The sequence below is a fragment of the Thunnus maccoyii genome, chromosome 23 (assembly GCF_910596095.1).
Source record: "Thunnus maccoyii chromosome 23, fThuMac1.1, whole genome shotgun sequence".
Lineage (NCBI taxonomy): Eukaryota > Metazoa > Chordata > Actinopteri > Scombriformes > Scombridae > Thunnus > Thunnus maccoyii.
The window spans coordinates 12277580-12299672 of NC_056555.1; the positions used below are offsets into that span (position 1 = coordinate 12277580).

At 38.6% G+C, this 22093-nt stretch overlaps 1 protein-coding gene across 10 annotated transcripts in view; it reads left to right on the forward strand.

Annotated features, from left to right (window-relative positions):
- grm8a (glutamate receptor, metabotropic 8a) overlaps positions 1-22093 on the forward strand; it is a 349644-nt gene that overhangs the window by 230195 nt on the left and 97356 nt on the right. For 4 of the 10 annotated variants that reach the window (XR_006093951.1, XR_006093952.1, XM_042403442.1 and 1 more), the window contains exons 12-13: positions 4957-5097; positions 5328-5437. Coding sequence is in view for 6 of the 10 variants with exons in the window: in XM_042403442.1 (XP_042259376.1) it covers positions 4957-5097; positions 5328-5437 (251 nt within the window). In the remaining 4 variants the exon portion in view is untranslated. Of the gene's footprint in view, positions 1-4956; positions 5098-5327; positions 5438-7369; positions 8192-22093 lie in introns of those variants that run through there. The other 6 variants (XM_042403440.1, XM_042403446.1, XR_006093954.1 and 3 more) reach the window with 5 other exon arrangements.

Sequence of the window (22093 nt, forward strand, 5' to 3'; positions counted from 1 at the left end):
TAATCATTGTCACAGTGAAGAAAACGTTAACCTGGACAAGCTAATTTTTCGCAAATATGCTCAGTATGGATCCTCTTTCAGATTCTGCTCATGCAGAATATACAGTGGTTACATTTTAAGTTGCTCGGGAAAATAAAAAGCTCTCAGCAAAGTTCTGCTATGTGCAGTGATAAATGATGGTGATCAACATTGTAATAAAGCTGAACAACAGTGGGCTTATCCTTTAAGCACTAATTGAAAAATAACAAGGTGTCCAGCAGACAAAAATCCTTAGATGAGCAATTTCCTTATGAGCAGAAAATAGAACAAGTCCCCGAGAGATGAAATATGAAGATGAAGATAAACAATAAAACACTCCTGTGTAATCAGTGCAGCGCTGCTAATTTCACTTCCTGACACCAACCAACAATTTACAAAAGCATCACTTTCTTTAACCGTAAGAATGAAAGTAAGAGCAACAAAAAGCTAAATATTTGTCCAAAAACTCTAGTGTACATTTCTCTCCTCTTTCAGTTTTTTTTTTCAATCCTTTACCTCTTCCTTTTCTCTCCCCAGGTGTTAAAAACACATTAGCCATCACTCTATCCCCTCACCCTTTCTCTGTCTGGATCTCTTCCTATCATAGACCAAAGATACTGCGTCTGTAAATGTTTTAAACCTTAAGGGAACACATTGTATGCAGCCATCCGTAGCTAATCGTCTACTTTCCGAGTCTGACTTTTGGGATAATAGAGTGCTTCGACTGATGCTTACATTTTAGCCATTATCTGTGGACAGGCAAGGTGGTGGAGAAGGAGAGTTTTCAATCTTCATTGTGTGTATGTGTGTGTATGTGTGTGTGTCTTTGTGTAAACAACAGCTGGAAGCCACAACTTTGAACCAAAGGCTAGATGTAATGGAAGCGGCTATCAGCAAACTCGATGCTGTTTTGATAAGAACAAGTTCACTGCTTAAGGGAATCTCTCTTTTCCTCTCGTTTTCTCATTTCCACTGTTATTCTGCCTTTACTTTCTGTAGTATTCCATTTTCACTCTCCTCTTCATCCAATCTTTTTTACTCCATCTCATTTTCACTCCTCTTTCTCTCCTTCTGAGAACATGTTTTCCTGTCTCCATCTGTTCCTTTCTGATACAACCACTTACTGATCCTTGTATCAGTACAGTGCAATTTGTTGGCAGGAAATATGAAAAAGAAGATCCACAGATTCCCTCTTGCATCTCTCTCATGATCTTTTCCCTCTCGCTTAATTGGCGATCTGTCTCAGACAACTGTAAAGTTCAGCGTTGTGTCTGTTCTTTGTGTGTATGTGTGTGTGATCTTGTGGTCAAGGTGAAAGTCAGCAGATGGGAGTGGATTGTTAACTGCTTTCAGAGCCTGTATAGGAGCTGCAAGTGGAGCTCTTTACCCCTAGTCAACACACTCTGTAATGCAATGATAGGAATATCATCCAGAGAAAGAAAATACATGCAAAGTCTATACATACAGGTACTGTTTGTATACTGTTATGTGCAGGATATATTATTAATAGTAAATGAAAAACACCTACATACTGCAGTTTGTCTTTAGGGGTTTGTGTTTCTGTGTGTTTGTCTATTTGCCTCCAATTTATTGGCTCTGCACCCTGCTTTCCCTTTGGCTATTGTCATAGTTATCAACTTACACCTTCAGGCAGATATGTGCATGTGTGTGTGTGGTGTGGGAGGAATGAAAACCCCCGGCCTGAGTTGAGCGTGAACTGTGGGTGCTCACTCTGCTGCATGTGTGTGTATGTTAGTCAGAGTAAGAAGGAGAGAAAGACATGCAAAGTCTATCTGGATGAAATCACCACAAAGGTAGAACTGAATCTACAGTCAAATCAACCGGAACAACACAGCTTAACAAAGTGGAGCTCTCACAAAGCATTTAACATCACAACATAAGCATGTAGCATACAAACTATATTATGTAGCATCAAATATAAGCATCTAATATCAAAGCATCAGCATTTAGCATCAAATAACACACATTTTCATAACTGAGTCTGTCCAGATATCAGCCCTTACATGAGAGTCGCTCTCATAAGCGATAAGATGTATATTTTATCCGTCTTTTTTCACTGAACTGCATCACGTGAGTCTAACGATGGGACAGAATTGATGGTTCCGTTATCCTCAGATTGTCAGGAGGTTGGGATCTGGCTCTCCTTGGTCCACGTGTGTAGCAGTGGAGGGAAGAACAGAAGTGTCGACATCGGAGGAGTAATAGGGTATTGATCACCCATTACTCTTTAAAGGAACAGTGTGTAAAATTTAGTGGCATCTAGCGTTGAGGTTGCAGATTGCAACCAAATGAATACCTCTCCCCCTCCTCTTCCAATAATGTAGGAGAACCTACGGTGACTGTAGGCCCTCTTTAGAGCCAGTGTTTGGTTTGTCCGTTCTGGGCCACTGTAGAAACATGGCGATGCAACATGATGGGCTCTGTGGAAGAGGACACGTGTACGCCCGATCCACGGATGAAGACTCAGGTGTGAAAACCTGAGGGACTGGGACTAGGGTGAAGGCCCTACATTTATGAGGACGAAGTTGAGTTTGAGACCTTGAGAGTTTGGATATTTTTGGTAGGGGAGGACTTTCTGGCTTTTTCAAAGATCTGTTTGAGGGTTCTTGGTATTTGTGTTTTACGTATTTAGAATTAGGATTAGATTCCTGAACTTGTATTCTTGTAAGGAAGGTCCTCACAATTATACAAGTACAAATGTGTATCCGTGTCTGTGAGTCTCAGTCTCAAGAGCAAGAGTGATGATTTAGTTATTTTTGCCCATTTAAAGTGATATATTATCATAATATTCAGTTTTCGTAAAAATTCTTTCACTGTGACGGCTTATTATGACTGTTTTATTTGTAGAGCATAATACTATGAATTTCTGGTCTGGTTAAACACAGTCTTACCCAGTGTCTTCATATTCAGTTAGCTCAGGGCTATTATTGATTGAGAATCCTCAGGTCACATCCGCTTTATTTATTGTTATGTCCATTTACAATTTCCAGTTTTTACCAAATAGACCAATGTGTTCTCCAAATGAAAGATTTTCTAGAGGCATATTTACAGACTACAATAAATTCTTAATTAAATCAGCAAATTAAAAAGTGAAAATTGAGCATATGCTGCCCTAAACTCTGTCCCAAAATTATTATTATTGTTACTCCCTCAAGAATGCTATCACCTGATGTTTCTATAGTTGCAGATATCTAGTTGATATTTTATGTATGTACATTTCTTCTAATTCACTGCAGAAGTTTGTAATTCATGTTAGCTTGTAAAAAAAGCAGGTAACATAAAGAAGATAGCTGTCTGGAATAGAGGGATTAAGTCAACAGTGGTGGATAAAACATTACCCCAAGTAAAACTGCAGCCCCAGTGTGATGTTCAGAAACTGTCGGTCCAAGCTGTGCAGAGTTAATAGTGCAGCTTGACTTTCCCTCTGTTCTACTCTCTGCTTCTTGTCAAGCTGTAGTTGCCAGCACTGCCTCAATCAGTGTGTCTGTGTACTTTTTGACAATGTCACGTTACTGCAGTTTCTCTCACTCTCTTTCTCAATTGATCAATGTCTCCACGAGTCAAATTCTTCTCTTCTTTTCTCCCCTGCCCCGTCCTATAACATCTATTTTTGTTTCACATTTCTTCCCTTCCTTTCTTCTCGCTCCAAGTCTTTGTATAACTTTCCCTCCCTGGCTTCCTCCTTCCATTTATACTATTCTTTCCCTCATTTTCCCTCCTCTCCTCTATCTGTCTCTCTCTATAAACCGTAGACAGTGCTCGCCTGATAAGCCCTATGTCTTGAGAGCTTGTCAGCTGTGTCAGGGGTGTGGGTGAAGCCTGTCATTACGTCTGTCCTCCTCCAAACTACTCTCTGAAACTCACTAAGGACCTGAGGACTAGTGCTCAGTCCACTGCAGTGTGTATATGTGTGTGTGCGCGTGTGTGTGTGTGTGTTGCTTGACTGTCTTAGTGTTTCATTATCTGTCCTCCAGCTTACTTGGCAGATTTGATGTGGTCTAATAAAATAGTCTAATTTAGTCGAGAGTACATAACAATTTTGACTGTCTGCCTACAGTAGGTGTCATGATATCTGTCCCTCAGTCTGCTCACTGTATATTTTCACTAACCCTGCCACCCATCTATTCCAGCATTGCTATGTTATGTGTGAAAAGGCGCAAGACGGAAATTTTCCTGAATGTAGCTGCATGTATAAATAGTGAACATCACTAGCGGTGCCTGAAAGGTTATCCTATTAATTTACTGGGAACTATGTGTGAAAGAGGCTTAAGACAGTATCTGTCTGCTTGTCATTCAGCTCACTCCCAACTGAATAAATGCAGAATCACAATGACATTTTTTGAGAGGGAAACTGCAGTTCACCAACAGCTCAATTTCTCAAAAAAAAAACAAAAACAAAAACAAAAAACTTTTTCTACTCAAGCAAGTTTCCCTCTAGGCTAAATCTCCGCCATTAGATACTCAAACACTCAGCAAAACATGTCTGAAAGTCAATTTAGTGTAATTTCTGTCTCAGCCAGCTAACCCAGAGCTGTCTGAAATGTGCTGATGCAATAAACCACACCCATCTGGTGGATCAGCCAGCTCAAAAAGTGCGTAGGATTATTTCAGATTCTTAGACAAAGAGATGAGCTCTCTGGAGCACACAGACAATTAAGCAACTTTATTGGTGCCATCATTTCATATACAGTTTGATGTACCTGCCTGTGTCTCGTTGTAGCCGTCAACACAGAAAATTTTCTGCTAATTTTGCCCTTGTTAGATCATCCTTTACTTCCTGTCTTCCCATCTGTCCTCCTCTCTCCCACGTCAGACATATTCTATAGTTGGACGATTACCCAGACTAACTCTGACAACTTGAAATGTGATAAATGACTCTCTTTTTCTTTTTCCCTCCGTCTCTTCTCTCTTTTCTAGATGTATATCCAAACCACCACCCTGACCATCTCTCTCAACCTGTCTGCCTCGGTGTCTCTGGGAATGCTCTACATGCCCAAGGTCTACATCATCCTCTTCCACCCCGAGCAGAATGTACCCAAACGAAAACGCAGCTTCAAGGTGAATTAGTTTGCATGGTGAAATAATCATAGTCTCATGTGATTATGTAACATTTTCCAAGTCGAATGACTTTCTAAATGTGATGTATACTGATTGCAGTGAGGATGATAAATTTAACAATACTGAGAAATGGGACTAGAACTGAGTAAGAAAACCTAAATAGGCTCATACCATGTGAATAGTATTCATTTACAATTCATGGATTTCTGAATGGATGCGTGATGATACAGGCCATTGTGACAGCTGCCACCATGTCGGGGAAACTGACACAGAAGGGAGGAGACCGGCCCAACGGAGAGGTGAAGACTGAACTGTGTGAGAGCATGGAGACCAACAGTGAGTAAGAGAACACCAAAGTTTTATAATTATACATATAATAAACAATATAAAACTATTTCATCAGATATATAACAAAAAGTCCTAAAGGTATACTCAGTAATTTGCTGCTTTCACCTGCAACTTTATTTCATATTAAAACTCATATTTTTATTGCAGAATACCAAAACTCAAGTATATGAGAGCTAGCAGACTAAAAGTTAGTAAGGTTTAGTAATGTGATTTAAAAGGAAAAAAGAAAAAAAAAACAATAACAAAAGTTTTGTTGTGCACTATAATGTGTATATGGGCATGGGTGTGCTGTTTAAGTTGGTAGGAATCACTATAGAGCTTACTTTAATTGAAAAACATCAACTAGTTTGAGCATAATAACATTTTATTATTATACATATAAACATATAACACTCATGCACAATAATACACAATTTCTGGAGAGGTTAAAACTGAATAGTAGTGAATTGGCAGCATGTATGTTTAATTATGATGCAGTGTAACCGTATTCGGTCTCTCAATCAAGTACACCCCACTATATTTTCACTTTATTTGTGTGTCATGATGGGGTAGCACCACAAAACAGATGTTTTCCCTTGTGTACATTAATGCTTAGATATACAGTTGTTTTGCTTTAATTAAATTGAGTTTAACTTCAATTTGAAAATTAATTTCACGCCTGACTTTTTTGCACTGCCAAACGGATGCAACAGTGACAGTTTTTAAAAAGCCTGGTGTATTTTCACATGAGCTCTGACAGCGACGTGCATCCACATCCATGTTACATCTACTTCAAAGCTCTAGTTTGTGTTAAGCTGGTTCCCCTATGTCAGCAATCTGTGGATGGAATGACAGGAATGTTTGTGTGTGTGTGTGTGTGTGTGTGTGTGTGTGTGTGTGTGTGTGTGTGTGTGCATGCATGAGCATGCGTGCCTAGGTGTGTGTTCATGCATGATTATCTGTGTATGTGTGTGTACGTGCATGCATGTTTTGGTCTCCAGCAATCTACACGTGGACTCGGGTGTCCTCTGGTGTGTGTGTGTGTACTTATCATGATAGTTGTGTGTGTGTGTGTGTGTGCATGTAATTTTGTGCCTGCTTATAACACTGTATGCAGGTGTGTAACAGGTTACAGAGCTGTGAAGGCAAACAGTGTTTTCCTGTCAGCACTTTATTAGCATCAGTGAAGGGAGCTGGTCACAGTTCATTCATATGACTAGCAGTTGCAGTGTTTTGTCATCTCCTCACCCACTTCACTTTGCAAAAAGTTAGCAAATTAACAAGGTGTGTATGGAGCAGGCATGTATTTAACAGCGAGGGGCAGAATGCATGTTTAAGAGTCTCTGATTTTTTAGTTACATGATATTTTGCTTACAAATGCTCTTCAGAAAATATCAATAAAACCTTTGGACATTATTCAAGTCTGAAATAAACGGAAAAGAATCGCACCTCTTTCCATTTTTCCAGCGGTGTGATGGCAAGTGAAAGAGAGAAAAAAAAATACAAATAAAAGGGTTGTATGAAAGCATCAGAGTATAACAATAGCGCAGTTAGAGGCCTGCGGTTGCTGCAAAAACATTGACATTTACCATGGAACGCTTGAGGGGACACAAGACATAATGGGTTTGACAAAAAGCCCCAACAACTCAGGTGGACTGTGGATGTGACACAGTTACATGACCGTCTCTAGCAAAATCTGCTCTTAACTGCTCTTTCCTCTGTTTCTTTTCCTCCTCCCCTCCCCCTCCATTCCTCCAATGTGTCTCTTTTATTTTCCTTCTCATCCTTTTTTGTCCCTTTTCACATCACTTGTTTTTCACTCTCACACACTTGGTCTGTCTTTTTTTATCATCATCTTTCTACTCCACCTGTACTTCCCATCACTACTCATCTTTATATACCTCCACCCTCCCTTCCCTCTTTCTCCCTCTCCGTATTCACGTAGCTTCATCAACTAAGACGACATATGTCAGCTACAGCAATCATGCCATCTGAAGGGACCACAGAAGATTCGAGAGGGGTATTGGACGGGAGAGGAGGCGTGTCTTGGGGCAGGGCCAAGCAAAAAGAAGGAGCCGTCGTTCTTAGCCAATCGGCTGAAGAATTGGCGGACAGACAGAGCGCCCAATGGAATCCAAGCATGAGACATTTTGTATTGTTCCGCATCAAACCACAGAGAGGTGGGACCACATAAAAACAGCCAGTCAGTGTGCCTGCTTTCCTGCTGCTCACAGCTCATTGGTCCTACCATGAACTTACCTGTTTTAAAAAAAAAAAGAAAAAAAAAGAGACAACATGAAAAATGTGACATACCATAGGACACTGTGGTGGACAGAGTAACTATTAAAACTTACAAAAAAAAAGAAGAAAAAAGAGAAGAAAAAAATAAATAAAAACACTCAGAAATCATGTAGACATTATATCTAAAAGGGCAAAGGTGGGGCCAGGAAAGAGATTTAACAGATAACATTTTAAAAAGATATTTAAAAAGAGAAATGTAAGAGAAAATCTATGAGACTCAAACATGTTTGTTGTTATTCTCTACTTGTAAGTATTTTTGTGGTCGTGACGATTTTTTCATTCTTGTCTCACCGTTGTCTGATGGATCGCCCTTGCATAATGAGATGAGTGTGTTTCCTCCTGCTGTCTTGGCTAACTGGGTTGTAGCCTTGGGTTGTGAAACTGTAAAATGCCATGGTTGAAGCATGCCAGTTTTTATACAAAAAGGAGATTTATTTATAATAAAGGAATGTTTTGCAAATGTGTAGATTGGTGGTTGTGCTTTTGAAAAAAAAAAACTGAGGGTGACCTGTTGAGCTTGGAGAGTGATGACTTTGCAGATTAATTTTTAGGTCCCATCTTAAATGATCTATAGATTGATGGATGCATACATTGACAACAGGCACATCATTTACTAGTTAATGAAAAATGTTAATTTTGCAAATGAGGTGTGAATATATATCTTCTTAGATATATTTTTACTTTATGATGGCAATCCATCATCCTTTCAAACATCAGCACTACTGCACATACAAATGAATACTGGATCCTGCTTATTATGCCTCACTGTATATGACTTATAGCAGATTACTTTGTGATTTTTTTACATTGTTTTCCCCACATTTTAGTAAAATTGTCCACCACTTTGGTCCAGACTGAAATATTCCAACAACTATTGGATGGATTGCCGCAAAAGTTGCCCTAGGGGATGACATCTAGTGACTTTGGTGAACCCTCCCCTTTTGCCACCATAAGGTTGACATTTTTGGTTTTGAGTGACATGTCTTGACAACTATTGGATGAATAGCCATGAGAAATGATACAGATGTTCACGTCCCTCTCAGGATGAATTGTAATAACTTTGCTGGTCCCTTGACTTTCCTTCTTGTGCCATCGTCAGGTCAAAAATTTCAATTTGTGCAATACTTTTAACAAATGTTGGCATGCTAACAGTCTAAACTATTATACTTGCCAGGCCAAACATCAGCATGTTTGCATTGTGAGCATACCTTTTAGCTCAAAGCATCACTAGCACAGCTTTACAGAGCTGCTATGCTAGTCATAGGGAAAAGCAGATAGGAAATATCACACTACTAAATACTTTAAAATATCTGTATATTTGGAAGAAAGCTAGTTTCATGATACAAGGCCGAATATTGCACTGTTGAATCATACACAACAGAGTCTGGAGGAAGAAGTGACCACCAGAGCAAAGTTACAGCTAAGCTAAACTGCTAAATTTATCTGTGATTCATCCAGAAAAGCTGAATCTAACACAAAAAGCAACTAGCTTTACAATATAATGTCAGAGCAGAGGTGTCACGCCACTATTACAACTTATGAGGCCATATATAGTGCTGTGGAATGAGACAAAACAGAGTGTTGAGAGGGCGACCATGTGAGCTGTAACGGCGTCAGCCGAGTGCCAAGAGAAACGCGCCTGCAGCCGGGGAGGCGGGTGCGATTTATCCAGACTCGATGAGAAAAAACATTTTGTAAATGAAAATAAGCCTCAGTAAAGAGATATTATGCTGCTGTTCATTAACTTTGTCTCTGCCAATTTTGTCTTTGGTGCTCTGCTGGAACGTGAATACGTATATATGGGGAATCTACAAACCTTTTCTTAGTTTTCTATAGTCATAGGGTGTAAAATTCAGAAATAATTGCACATTTCTACTGCATAGGTGACCTACTTTAAAGAAATCATATATTCACAGTGGTGAATTTAATTTCTTTTAAGTCTCCTCTGCCCTCTTCTTCAACCTCCCTCAGTAGATCTCCCCACAGAGATGTTGCTGAAAGAAACCTGCCAGAAAGAAAACGCCTGGAGGGAGCGTGAGAGTGAATGAGAAAGAGACTGATATTAGAGAAAAGTGAACAGAATTCTCTGTACACCTGTAACAACTCACAACCCACCAAATGTCCAACCTTCAGAAATACATGAGAGCCAAGAAAGAAACAGTCAACTACATCAGTGAATCCATTCTTGTTGGAGAGGAACAATCGATAATGCTGAAGGCAAAGTGAAAGGGCAAATCACAGCATTTACTGGAGGATGACGTGCCGCACACATAGATGTCAGATGATAAGGTATAATATTCTGTGACTGTGTGTTTGCAGTATGGATGTTTGCAGTCTGTTTTAGATACCATGAAATGTTCCCTTGTTGGAAAAGTTGGACCATCAATATACCACCAAATGTTACATTTCCAGAAAGCAACTCTCATCTTTTCTTAAGCCTCTCACTCTTGAGTTTTCTCGTCACTCATCAAAATTCACTCTGGGAATTGCAGGAAACCCCCACCTGAAGCAGATGTTTGCAACTGCAGTTTTCTGTCAGGCGATTGATTCATGTAAACAGAGGTTGGATTAGCTGTCTAACAAATGTGATGAAATGGATAACTGTCGAGGGATCCAGGGCTGCGTCCTTTGACACTTGTTTGTCATCACACATGTAAATCTGTCTGAAATCCACCCTGAGTGCTCCAGTGTTTGCTGAAAGAATCCAGATGGTGGATATTTTGACCTTGTTGTCATTTAGTCAGTGAGTGATACAGCTGGTTCATGAGCAGGATGGATTTAGTGTGATTAATTAGCGGTGAATCAGACTGACAAAAATGACAGGGCGCAGGTGTGGAATACTTACAATCAGACAGCCAACTTTAAACCAGCTTTTATTTGATTTTTATTCAATTCTCTTTCATTTCATGTGTTAAATGTTATTTTATCTTATTTAATTTAATTATTCAATGTGACTTATTTTATTTATACAAGAGAGCCACTTTTCTTGGGCCCATAATAACAGCATTCCTGTAGGTTGCTTTACATTAAATGATAATACCTTAGGTGACTTTAAAAATGGAACTTGATGAAGGTGCCGGCTGATATGACATTTAAGGGGTCTTATGGATGAAATCTCCTATGATCAAATTTTAATTTAAAAAATGTCTGACTGAAACAGATTCCCATAATCGCATAGTTGTTCTAAAACACCCACAATGTCTCTATGCAAGTTCTAGACCAGATGTAATTAAAATTTGCTGGTTATTTTAGGTCAGAGTGCTTCAGGTGTGATGCCAGCTTCCCAGGGTTATGAGAAAACAATCAGAGCATCCAGAATGTGTGGGCACTGTATACAGAAGAAGCAGGTTTGGTTATATTATTATTATTATTATACCATCAATTCATGATGATATAATGTCATTTCCAAAAAACAGTTTTTAGCATTATGTATTAATTTCCATTCCAGCACATCTAGCACATAGCAGTTAACAATGATAACAGTGGCAGATAAGCTTGTTAAGATAGTTTACTGGACATGCTAACATTTGCAGCCTGCATTAAAGCAGATAAACACATTGTTTTATCATTTCCTTCCACTTTTGCTCCTGTGTTTTCGGTGTTGTAAAGGTAAAAAAGAAACTATAATCCGAACCTCAAATCGATATTTGAGTATTCCTCTAATCAGAGCCCCATGTATACTGTTTGGGCATATGGAGAAATTCAAAGCTTCATTACGCCTGCTGTGTAGTTGCAATCGTTAAGTTTAAATTACAGTTAAGCGAACTATAAGTTAAGCTTCTCAAAATGAGTCAAGCATCTATTTTTCTAAACATGCTATTATGAACGCACTATCAAAAACATGAGATTTTTATAAATAAAAATGTGAAATGCTCTCAATACCACCAGTAAGAAAGAATGAAAGAACACTTTAATAACTGAGTCCAAGACAACCCGCATTCAAGTCATCACCACACACAGGAAACAAAGTGTGCCCTTTTCATACACTGGCCTCAGCTTTGAATTATGGTCTTTTTAAAGGTGACCTGATTAGGCATTGTTCCAGTGGGACCTTGTTAGGTAAAAGAGCACCTAATGACCTTTCTTGTTAGGAGAAAGTAACGCCTCGCTGCCACAAGCTGTAATGCTTCACACAGGGCTTAAAAACTAAAGAAAACACCAACTATTCCCATCATTTTCTCATTCATGAAGAGGTTCTTTCTTTGATTCCATCTGCGTATTTTGTTTTGTTGTATTGTTTAGACACTATTCACTCATTTCCGGTGCAAACTGTACTATAGGCAGTAGGCAGGACATGCTTTCCAACAGAGGCAATAATCCATGTTGTCCCCAGCCCATTAATTCAATTACCAATCTCAGACTGCTGCCAGTGTGACCAATGAAACAGAAAACCGTGGGTGGCTGAAGAAAACTGCTCTCTTTGCAAAATCACACCTCTTCCCACTTGAAATAAGTGTGTATAAGTGCCTGTGTGGGGTGTTTGTATTGGAAGAAAAAAAAAACAGATCATCCACCATGTGTGTCTGTTTGGATGGAGAATTGAGGCTTTGATGCAGCAAGGCGATCTGCTTGCTGGATACTGTTACCATGGTATCCAGACCAGATGTCACAGTCAGTCAGAAGGTCTTGATCTTGTTCATATTTATCAGGCATCCCAGAATCACTGCTAGAAATTATATTGACAGTAGAATTTGAGTTATTTATGAAGCTTCCTATAATCACAAGCAGTACAAGTTCTCCTTTGAGGTTGACATCGCCATTTTACAACACTCAAAACCGTCAAAAATGAAATTAATAATGATATTTCTAGTCTTTCTTGAGCTGGTAGTAAATTATTACCATCAAAAGACAGACAAGTTAATCAAGCTACAATGTGATACCAAAAAAAAACATGTTACTGGAAGTTTGCACAAGTAAATAATGAAACTGATAAAAATGACACTCAAATTACTTTCTTACATTGCTTGCACCAGTTGATTCTTCATTGCACTTATTTCTATTCTTACTTCCCTTGACAATTTCATAATTTTCATATTGTTTTGGCTAGCTTAGCGCACCTTCCTCCATCAGAAATCAAAGAAGTAATCAAAATTTATTTTTGGTTGTTTTAAACAAATTAACAGAAATGCTCTTTTGTATCCTTGTTTCTGCACACTAGAACTGACTGTTTGTTAAGAACTGCTGCCCTGTTGCTACACCTTTCAGTTCTCGGACAGTATACATGCAATTTATGATAATAATGGTAGCAAATTTACAATTCAGAATTCACTATAATTTTTTGACACAATGCATCCTTGATTTTTAGACAAAAGCAGCCTTCTCATTTTTTGTTGGTAACGGACAAATTTTCCAGCTAATTAAGCTAATGTTAGCTCCATGAGTTTGTTGAAAATGCTTGGCTGCCACTGACTTGTTTTAAAAGAAGAATCTCGTAAAAGTCATAAATGCCTACATACAGTACATGATAAAATACTAAAAATGCCAAAAGGGAAAACTGCATGTCCCAGGCAAAAAAGTGACATCTTCACCACTTGATCCATGTAGAAGACATGTAGCGCTAAATAAAAAAACAGCATTGTTCTTGTATTGTAGTGTAGTAATGGTGTAGTACTACTTAGAGTTAGTGTTGTATCATTAATTCATATTGTCAAACAGCATGTTTTCACATTTAATGTTACAAGAGAAAAGGGAAAGGACTAATGTGTGTGGCAAAATTGATCATATTTTGGACAATGGTAGCTAGGGTTGCTTGAGTGTGAATTTTCCCATATCGAATAAACAGAAGCACAGAGCTGCTAACGTTAGACTAATGTTAACGGCTTCCACACAGCGGAGAAATAATACACAGTGGATGTGCTAGTTGTAAACAATTCTTTAAAAGCAGAGTATTGCTCATATTAGAGCCCCATAAACAACATGCAAAGAAACCCAAAGCTTGACATGCCTGCTGTTCCTAGTTACAATCGCTAAGTTATGATTGAACAATGATTGTTCGCGGGAGGGGTTAAGTGATCAGTGACTAAATAGTATTGTATTTCCCTGTAAAATTATCTTTAACTATCTTTATTAAGTTTCTTTTGTGCTATAAACTTGACATACATGTTTCATGACAATGTACATCCATAAAAACAATCCAAGTTACTCCTAAATTGTTATTTTGCCAATAATTTTTGCTACAGTACAACAAAAACTCTGTGTCATCTAGATGACCTGTGGTTGGGTTAACGTTAAAGTTTAAATGACTGTACTCTTCTCTCCTAAGATACTTCATAACAGAATCATATTGCACCATACAGATTTATTGTATAACTCTCCTCCATATCCCAGACCTTGAGCCGATAACCATGTAATCTGGAGTTTAGAGGAAGATTGTTTTTGTTATTGAATTTATTTTTTTATCCAAATATAATTTTTACTCAATTTTGCCCAAGGAGAAGCATTTTGTCTTATTTTTTTTTTGGTTTCTCCTCTATCTCATCGCTAATAGGATTTACTGGAACTGGAGAATCAAAAATAGTTTTTCTAGAGAATTTCCTTATTTCCAGTTTGGTATTATATTTAATAAAAAACTATGTGAATAGAAGTGAGTCACCCGAATGATAGGGGTGAGGTGGCCGACAAGTTTAATTTATAAGCTGCAGCAAATGCAAACTTTCTCCACTCAACCCAACACAAACTCTGGCATCATAGTTATAAACACAATATATGCGGATATTTTATGTGTGTCTTGTCCCTGAACAATGGCAGCTCCAACATATTGACAAACATACACAAATCCTGGATCAAAATGAAACTGATAATAATTGAAATGCGGTCTTCCAGCTATTTGCAGCAATGGCAGCAACACTCTTTACAAATATCACACACCCTCCGCCTATTATTTTTAGTTTCCCGTCATTTCTCAGTTCCCATTTTTCACAGGTTGTCTTTTGGGACGTGTAAATGCATCAACAGCCCGGTGGCAGTGTGTATGTCATTGTGTTCGTTCCTATTTGTGAGAATGTGTGCACAATTGTTCCTCTGAGCATGTGTGTGTGTGCGTGTATAAACATAACCTGGCGAGGCAACAGGACACCTGGGAGAGACAGCAACCACAGAAATGTCTCACCTGTCAATCAAGCGCTCGAGAAGGTGCAGAAGGAGGAGAAGGAGGAAGAGAAATCTGAAATGCTTCCATCCTCTTAATGACGAAGGCCTCCGTTTGGGAGTTAAGAGTGCTTAAGGAATGGAACAGTGATTTGAGAGGGAAAACAAAGAAAGAAAAACAGTGAGAAACAGCCTGTTTCTCTGTGTTTAAGGTTTCCCAGGCAGCGTGCGAAGCCTCCCAGCCGAGACGTTATCGTAATTAGCTCTGTCAGATGGCCTGTGCCAGGGGAAGCTATTACCTTAAATAGACTCACCAGTGATACGGATCCTGGTTCTTACAGATGTTTGCATGCCTGTTGAAGATACAGCTGGCTGGCACCGGAGTGGGCACTTTTCCAGTTTTGTGAGTCTGATTATTGATGCAGAATTAAAACAGATAAATTGGGAGTTTTCAACAAAACCAAGTATTTCACATAGAACTCAGAGTACAACATATAACATAAGCTTCATCCGAAATAGAGAAAAGAGCACACAATTTCTGTTCAGTGCCACAGAAACATATATATATATAGAGAGAAAATAAGTTAAAGAGTAACAATCAATGAAGAGTTCTGTAAGCTACTAGAAACCCTTTTGATCTCATAGACCTTTCGATCTGTTTTTTTTTTAACTAGCTATACACCTGCTAGTCTTAGACCTCATAGATTTCTATCAACTATTAAAATAATTATTTGATGCCTTTTTTAGGTTGTCATGGGATTAGTTTCAAAGTTTTTCTTAGGGTTTACTCGTTTTATATAAGTTAGAATAGGTAAAGTGAGGTGAATATGGTGTTAGTGATCAGATGTGTGTATCCTGTACCTACAGGATCATATCCTGTCCCATACTGTTTTTTGTTACGAGCAAGTGCAGTAGAAATAAAATGATTCAGTTTTGCCAATTTTGAAACCTGACACACAGTATGTGAGACACTTTTACAGCACAGCAACAGTGTTTTTGCCTTTTACAGATGAGAGTCAGTCCAGATTTAAGTGTTGGAAAGTTCAAAGTCGTGCTTTATCTGCAAATTTTGCCAATTTTAAGCAGCTCCTATTAGTTTTCCACATCATTTAGTCATTTGGCAAACTTATTTTAACTTAAATCACTGGGCCTTAATATTTTATCAGTTTTCTATTACAGTATCAAAAAGTAGACCAGATTTTTTACACTTTCATACTACACACAGTAGTCTCATCAACTCATTTCAATTAGTCAAAGCTCTTTTTCTTGTACCCACTTTACTTCCCACTTTACTGTTGTTGTTAGACCAGGTATAATTTGAGAACATGGATTAGATATATTTGAAGAGGCCACAAATTAGTTAATTTTACCCATAAACAACTACTTCCAACAAGTGACAGCCTGTCAGCTTGTTTGCAACAACAAACCCACGATTTCACTGTTTCTATGGGTCTAAATACAGTGTTATTTGTTCTGCATTTCTAAGTCGCTTCATAACACCATCTGCTAACAGCGCATAGGTTAGGAAACCTCTTGATCTCTCCTCCTTTATATTCATGCGGAGAAGACCATGAATAAGAAATGTTAAGAGCCTTATTTATATGCAGAGAAAAATTAAGACCATTTTGTGCTGCTCCCTTCATTTGCAGGTACATATAACAGGCGTGACTCAACCGTCATCACATACCGTATTGTAAAGAAATGCTTTCGAAATAGGTAAAGAATAACCTAATTTCCCTGATTTTACCTGCACGTACTGCATGCACATAAATTGAGCTCTAAGACAAAATTCATCCAGCCAATGATGTGCTCCAATTAAACCTAAAACCTTGGCTGCATGTGACTAATAGAGGAACAGGAGATAACACTATAATCCCATGTCCGTCTCTTCTGGTATCATAAGAGGACATCTGTCGCTGAGGGGCAGATTATTTACACAACTCTAAGGTCACATGTTGACAAGATTATGAGGTACAAGGGTGACAAATCTGTGGCTAACACCTATAGAAGCAGCTGCCGACTTGACTCACAGCTGTTAATAGATACTGTGCTGCCTGCATGGTGTTAGCATCTGGCATACGGCTCAGTAGAAGATAGCTACTCTAAATCTTGTGAAGAGATGCAGGGACCTAGAATATCAGAAATAGGAGCGAGAGGAAAGGCAGAGGAGGGTGTGGAGAAAAGGGGGAGGACAACTGGAAAGAGGATAAAAGGTGGAGCAAGGTGGGATAAAAGATTACATGTTGAAAGGATTTCTGGCTTCAAAGATATATACTAAAACCATACAACTGTTACTTCGACGTCCCTCTGTTTATAGCTGTCTACACGTGGCTTAATGCTCCCTGAAAGGGCATGAAAATGAGGTGATGGCAGAAGGATGGAAAGGAGGAGAGAACTCCTCCCGGTTTATAGCTCGCTACATGGTAGCATGCTTTAGCCTCTGATTAAAGCTTGCTACATGTGGGTAACATCTGCTGTAGCATGTGGCTGTATAAATATTAGCTGGCAAGCTAAGCTGTGAAGAGGGAGCAGTGCAGGAGGAGCAGGTGCTAGAAGTGGCTCGCTCTTTATCGGGCATTAACACACGCTTTCAGTTCACATCCAGCTTTTGTGCAAAACAGATTTAGCTGGATTATATTTACACCTTTGAAACATGCCTTCAGTATATACTTTGAAAAAAAGGTTCTCTAATCCTCACAAAACACACATTTCTGTTTTAGGTAAAAAATTATAAGCCTTAAAATACACAGTAACCATGTTGGAACTTTAACATTTGCTCTTTAAAATTGAATAAGTAAAAGAAAAAAATGTCCACAAGCGACTGATCTGTCTTGGTCAGGATTTTTGTTTTAGAAAAGCTGTAATCGGTGGTGGAAGAAGTACTCAGATCCTTTACTTAAGTAAAAGTACCAATACAGAAATATAAAAATACCAAATACTAAAAAGTATTCCTAGCAAAATTAAGTTAAAGCATTAAAGTAAAAGTAGTGGTTTGGTCCCTCTGACTGATATATTATTATATATGACATCATGAGATGATTAATACTGAAGCATCAGTGTGTAGGCAGCATGTTACTGTTGTATCTGCTGGAGGTGGAGCTAGTTTCAACTAATTTATATACAGTAAGCTAGTTTAGTCCAGTGGTTCCCAACCTAGGGGTCGGGCTCCTCCAAAGGGTCACCAGATAAATCTGAGGGGTCGTGAGATGATTAATGGGAGAGGAAAGAAGAAAAAACAAAGTTCTGATGAACTGTTTTAAGTTTTTGTACTTTTTCTTTTTTTTTGTTTTTTTTTGGTGAAATATTGGATCATTTGAATATTTATAGAAATGAAACCATGTGAGAAGTTTAGAGGGAAAAACTTTTACCGTTAACAGAAACGGTTGTATATGGACATTACTTGTGTATATTTCTGAAGATTGTTGCATTGTGTGTAAGTACATTGAGAGCCATAAAACGAAATCAAATTCCTTGTATGTGTAAACATACTTTGCCAATGACGATGATTCTGATTCTGATGAATAGAAGGTTTAACCAAGCAAACAACTTTAGTGAGACACCTGTTTTTGTAGATGCTATAAATAACAGCATCTTACTGACACTGACACATTACATGTGGCAGTAAAAAAAGATCTGACTATCTACTTAGCAAATCTCAAGTTTAAATGTAACTTACATTATAAAAAGTCTCTTTTCAAAGGCACAGATGATGGGACAAAAACGATAATAGGAATGGATGACAGAGAGGATAAAGAAATGGAATAGAAGGTAAGAGGGTTCCTAAAAACATGTCTGATTTTTTTTGACGAGTGCGGCTGTGGACTCTGTGTCTCGATGAGTCAATCCGACGGGGGAGAAAAAAAATCCGTTCCCCCCTTTTGCTTGACAATAGGAATTAATTTCAAATCATGCGTACGTCTCCCTGATGAACTTAATTGCTTTTCAGACTGCGCTTTGCCAGAGAGAGCCTTGACAGTGGAAATGAAGCTGACACACAATCTTGTCCCCCATTGTACTTTGGAGTGCAATACACACAAGGTTTTGTCAGTGATTTGTCACAGGCCTTTGTCTCTGAACAATGGGTGACTTTGCTGTTGTTACTGGTGCTGACCTGAACATTGTCTTTACAGTTTAGAAGAATTGGAACAGTAGAGGAAGGTAGTAAGGAGGAGTCTGAGGAGACAGACAGAGAGGAGGAGTCAGCCAGGGGTGTCATATGTTGTCACATCACATATTAGTAGGATTGTTTAGAACGACTTTGAAGCAGTTTATCAGGGTTATATTGAGCTTTTATGAAATTGCACATGGCTGTTTTTTTTTTTTTTTTCTGTGAGATCTCCCCAAACTAAGCTCTTTGTCTCTACAGTCATACTGTATGTTACAGAGGACACAGTATGTAGGGGCTTGTCTTTTTTCCATCTCAGCTGTTGAACAACCCAAATAACAGCTTGCTGTTTTTTCAAGGTTGTATTTCAAAATTCCTCCTCTTTATCCTTCCTATATATGATTGATATGTGTAATTTTACTCATCAAAATTAAAATTTCCTTGAAATTATGAGGGGTGGGTCAGATGACCCAAAAATTGCACACATTACCAGATATTCTGTGCTGGACATCAATAGTCATCATTTGGAAGCCAAATTGGGGTAAATCTGCCAAACTCCCGCCTTTAAGAGCTCCTTGATCAGTGAAGAAGTCAATAGTACTCATTTTCATTAGAGACTGTTAATCCATGCTCTACACACTGCTCAAATGCTTTTCCACCCGGCCAACCGTGAAATTCTTGGGGGAACCTGGGAATCCAAGACACTGAATATTAACACAAAACATTAGTTTTATTGCAAAAATGTCTGTATTGGCCTTTAAAGGGGGTGTATCATGCACATTCCCAGGCCTAGATGTATATTGCACAGGGGTTAAAATGGGATTTGGCAGGTGGTGTAAACCTAAGATCTGGTGTAGTGGTGCAGCTGGGAAAAATGACTCACCTCAAAATAACTCTGAAATTGATTTGTACTGTGAGCTCTGGTGGACTTGTTTTCTTTGTGGACAGGCTATGTGATCCTCTAACCTTCTTTTAAGCACCATTTCTTGACATATTTTTCTGGATCCCACTGGTCCAAAGGAGGCCCAACCAAACAAATGAACATCAGTGCTGAGAACTTGTTGATTTGGAGTTGTGTCTGTAGTGGCGTTATTATATGGTTAATTTCAAGACCTCTTTCACAATCAACACTGCTAACAGTCAAGACAAAACACAGACAAGCAAAGTAAATGTGACTTAACTAAAAACAGCTTTAACAAAATAACATTGCACTATGAAATAAACACAAGTGTATGTTTAGTTGACAAGTAGCATCAGGTCCATTGATCCAGATCTCCTGATGATGTCACAGAAATTATAGACGTATCCATTCGCTGTGATCACAAAGAACCTTTCGGTTCAGATCATGCTGGATCTCTGGTGACTGTAAAGAAAATATGCGCAACCCAGCGAGATTACTGGCACTCATCAGTACAGATCAGCTGTGGAAAAAGCGTGATGCTGAATTGAAGCTATGTACTCACCCAGTGTGCTACCCTCAGACCTTGAGAATTAGAGGCCTGAGTGAAGACCACTGCTGAGGGTCAGAGGTGATGAGCAGGTATCTGCTGTTTCTGTAGTTCCAGCTGCAGCTGCTTCATCCTGCTCTCTGTGACTGAAATATTGGTACCACCTTTTTTAAAAAAAAAAACGAAATTTTCTCTGTATTAAGTTGAAATTGACAGAAGTACTTGGTATCCATCATTCTTTATTTCACATTGAATATAACTGAAACTTTGCTTTTGATTTACAGCTTAACATATTATTTAATACAGTTGAACAAATGAAAATGGCATGGCCAAAAATATTGGTATCCTTAACTTAATATTTTGTAGTACAACCTTTGGAGGCAATAACTACAGTCAAGCGCTTTCTGTAACTCTGAATAAGGTTTCTTTCTTCTTGAGCAAACTGCTCCAGTTCTCTCAGGTTTGATGGATGCCATCTTCCAACTGCTGTTTCAGCTCTTTCCACAGATGTTCAGAAGGATTCAGATCAGGACTTATAGCAGGCCAACATTTTCTTCTCATCCACTCTTGGATGCTTTTTGACATATGTTTGGGGTCATTATCCTGCTGGAAGATCCATGACCTGCGACTAAGACACAGCTTTCTGACACTGGGCTGTATGTTTCACTCCAAAATGCCTTGATAGTCTTCTGATTTCATTGTGCCCTGCACAGATTCAAGGCACCCAGTGCCTGAGGCAGCAAAGCAACCCCAAAGCATCACTGAGCCTCCTCCATGTTTTAGGGTAGGCATGCTGTTCTTTTCTTTGAAGGCTTCATTTTTTCTTCTGTAAAAATAGGGTTGGTGTGATTTACCAAAAGCTCTAATTTTGTTTCTTCTGTCCAAAGCACATTCTCCCAGGATGACTGTGGCTTGTCAACATGCATTTTGGCAAAGTCCAGTCTGGCTTTTTTGTGTTACCCTCTTAGAAGTGGGGTCTTCCTGGGTCTTCTACCACGGAGCCCATTTTCATTCAGACAGCGACGGATGGTGTGACTTGAAACTATTGTACCCATAAGTTGAAGATCAGCTTGAATCTGTATTAAAGTTTCCTTGGTTCTCTCTCTACCATTCAAGCAATTCTTCTGTTCAATCTCAGGCCAATTTTCCTCTTGCAACCACATCCAGAGATGTTGGCTACAGTTCCATGGACCTTAAACTTCTTAATAACATCAAACTCTTTGGAGATGGTCTTCTAACATTTACGTTGACCATGCTTGGCTATTACCTTTTTCTAATGTCTTCAGACCACTCTCTAGTTTTTCTTCTGTTTTCCATGTTCAATGTAATGCACACAGTGGCACCAACAGCAGAGTGAGTAATTTTCTCCTTTTAAACTGGCTGCATGAGTGATTATAAGATTGAAAACACCTGTGATACTAATTAAAACACAATAGTCTGCTTAAAGTATCACAACAAATCAATTATTTCTTACAACTTCTAAAGGGTACCAATAATTTTTCCAGGCTATTTTAGAATGTCTTTGTGGAATAAGCATGAATTCAGTTATTTTCACAACTTTTTTGTTTTGTCCCACTGCAAGGACACCAATAATTTCGGCCACATCTGTAATCACTTATATAAAATATATTAATACATTCACAAATATATCTACCAATCCTGCTACTTCACATGCTGCCTCATAGTTCTTCAGCAGCTGAATGGACCTGAACTGCACTGATTTCAGACA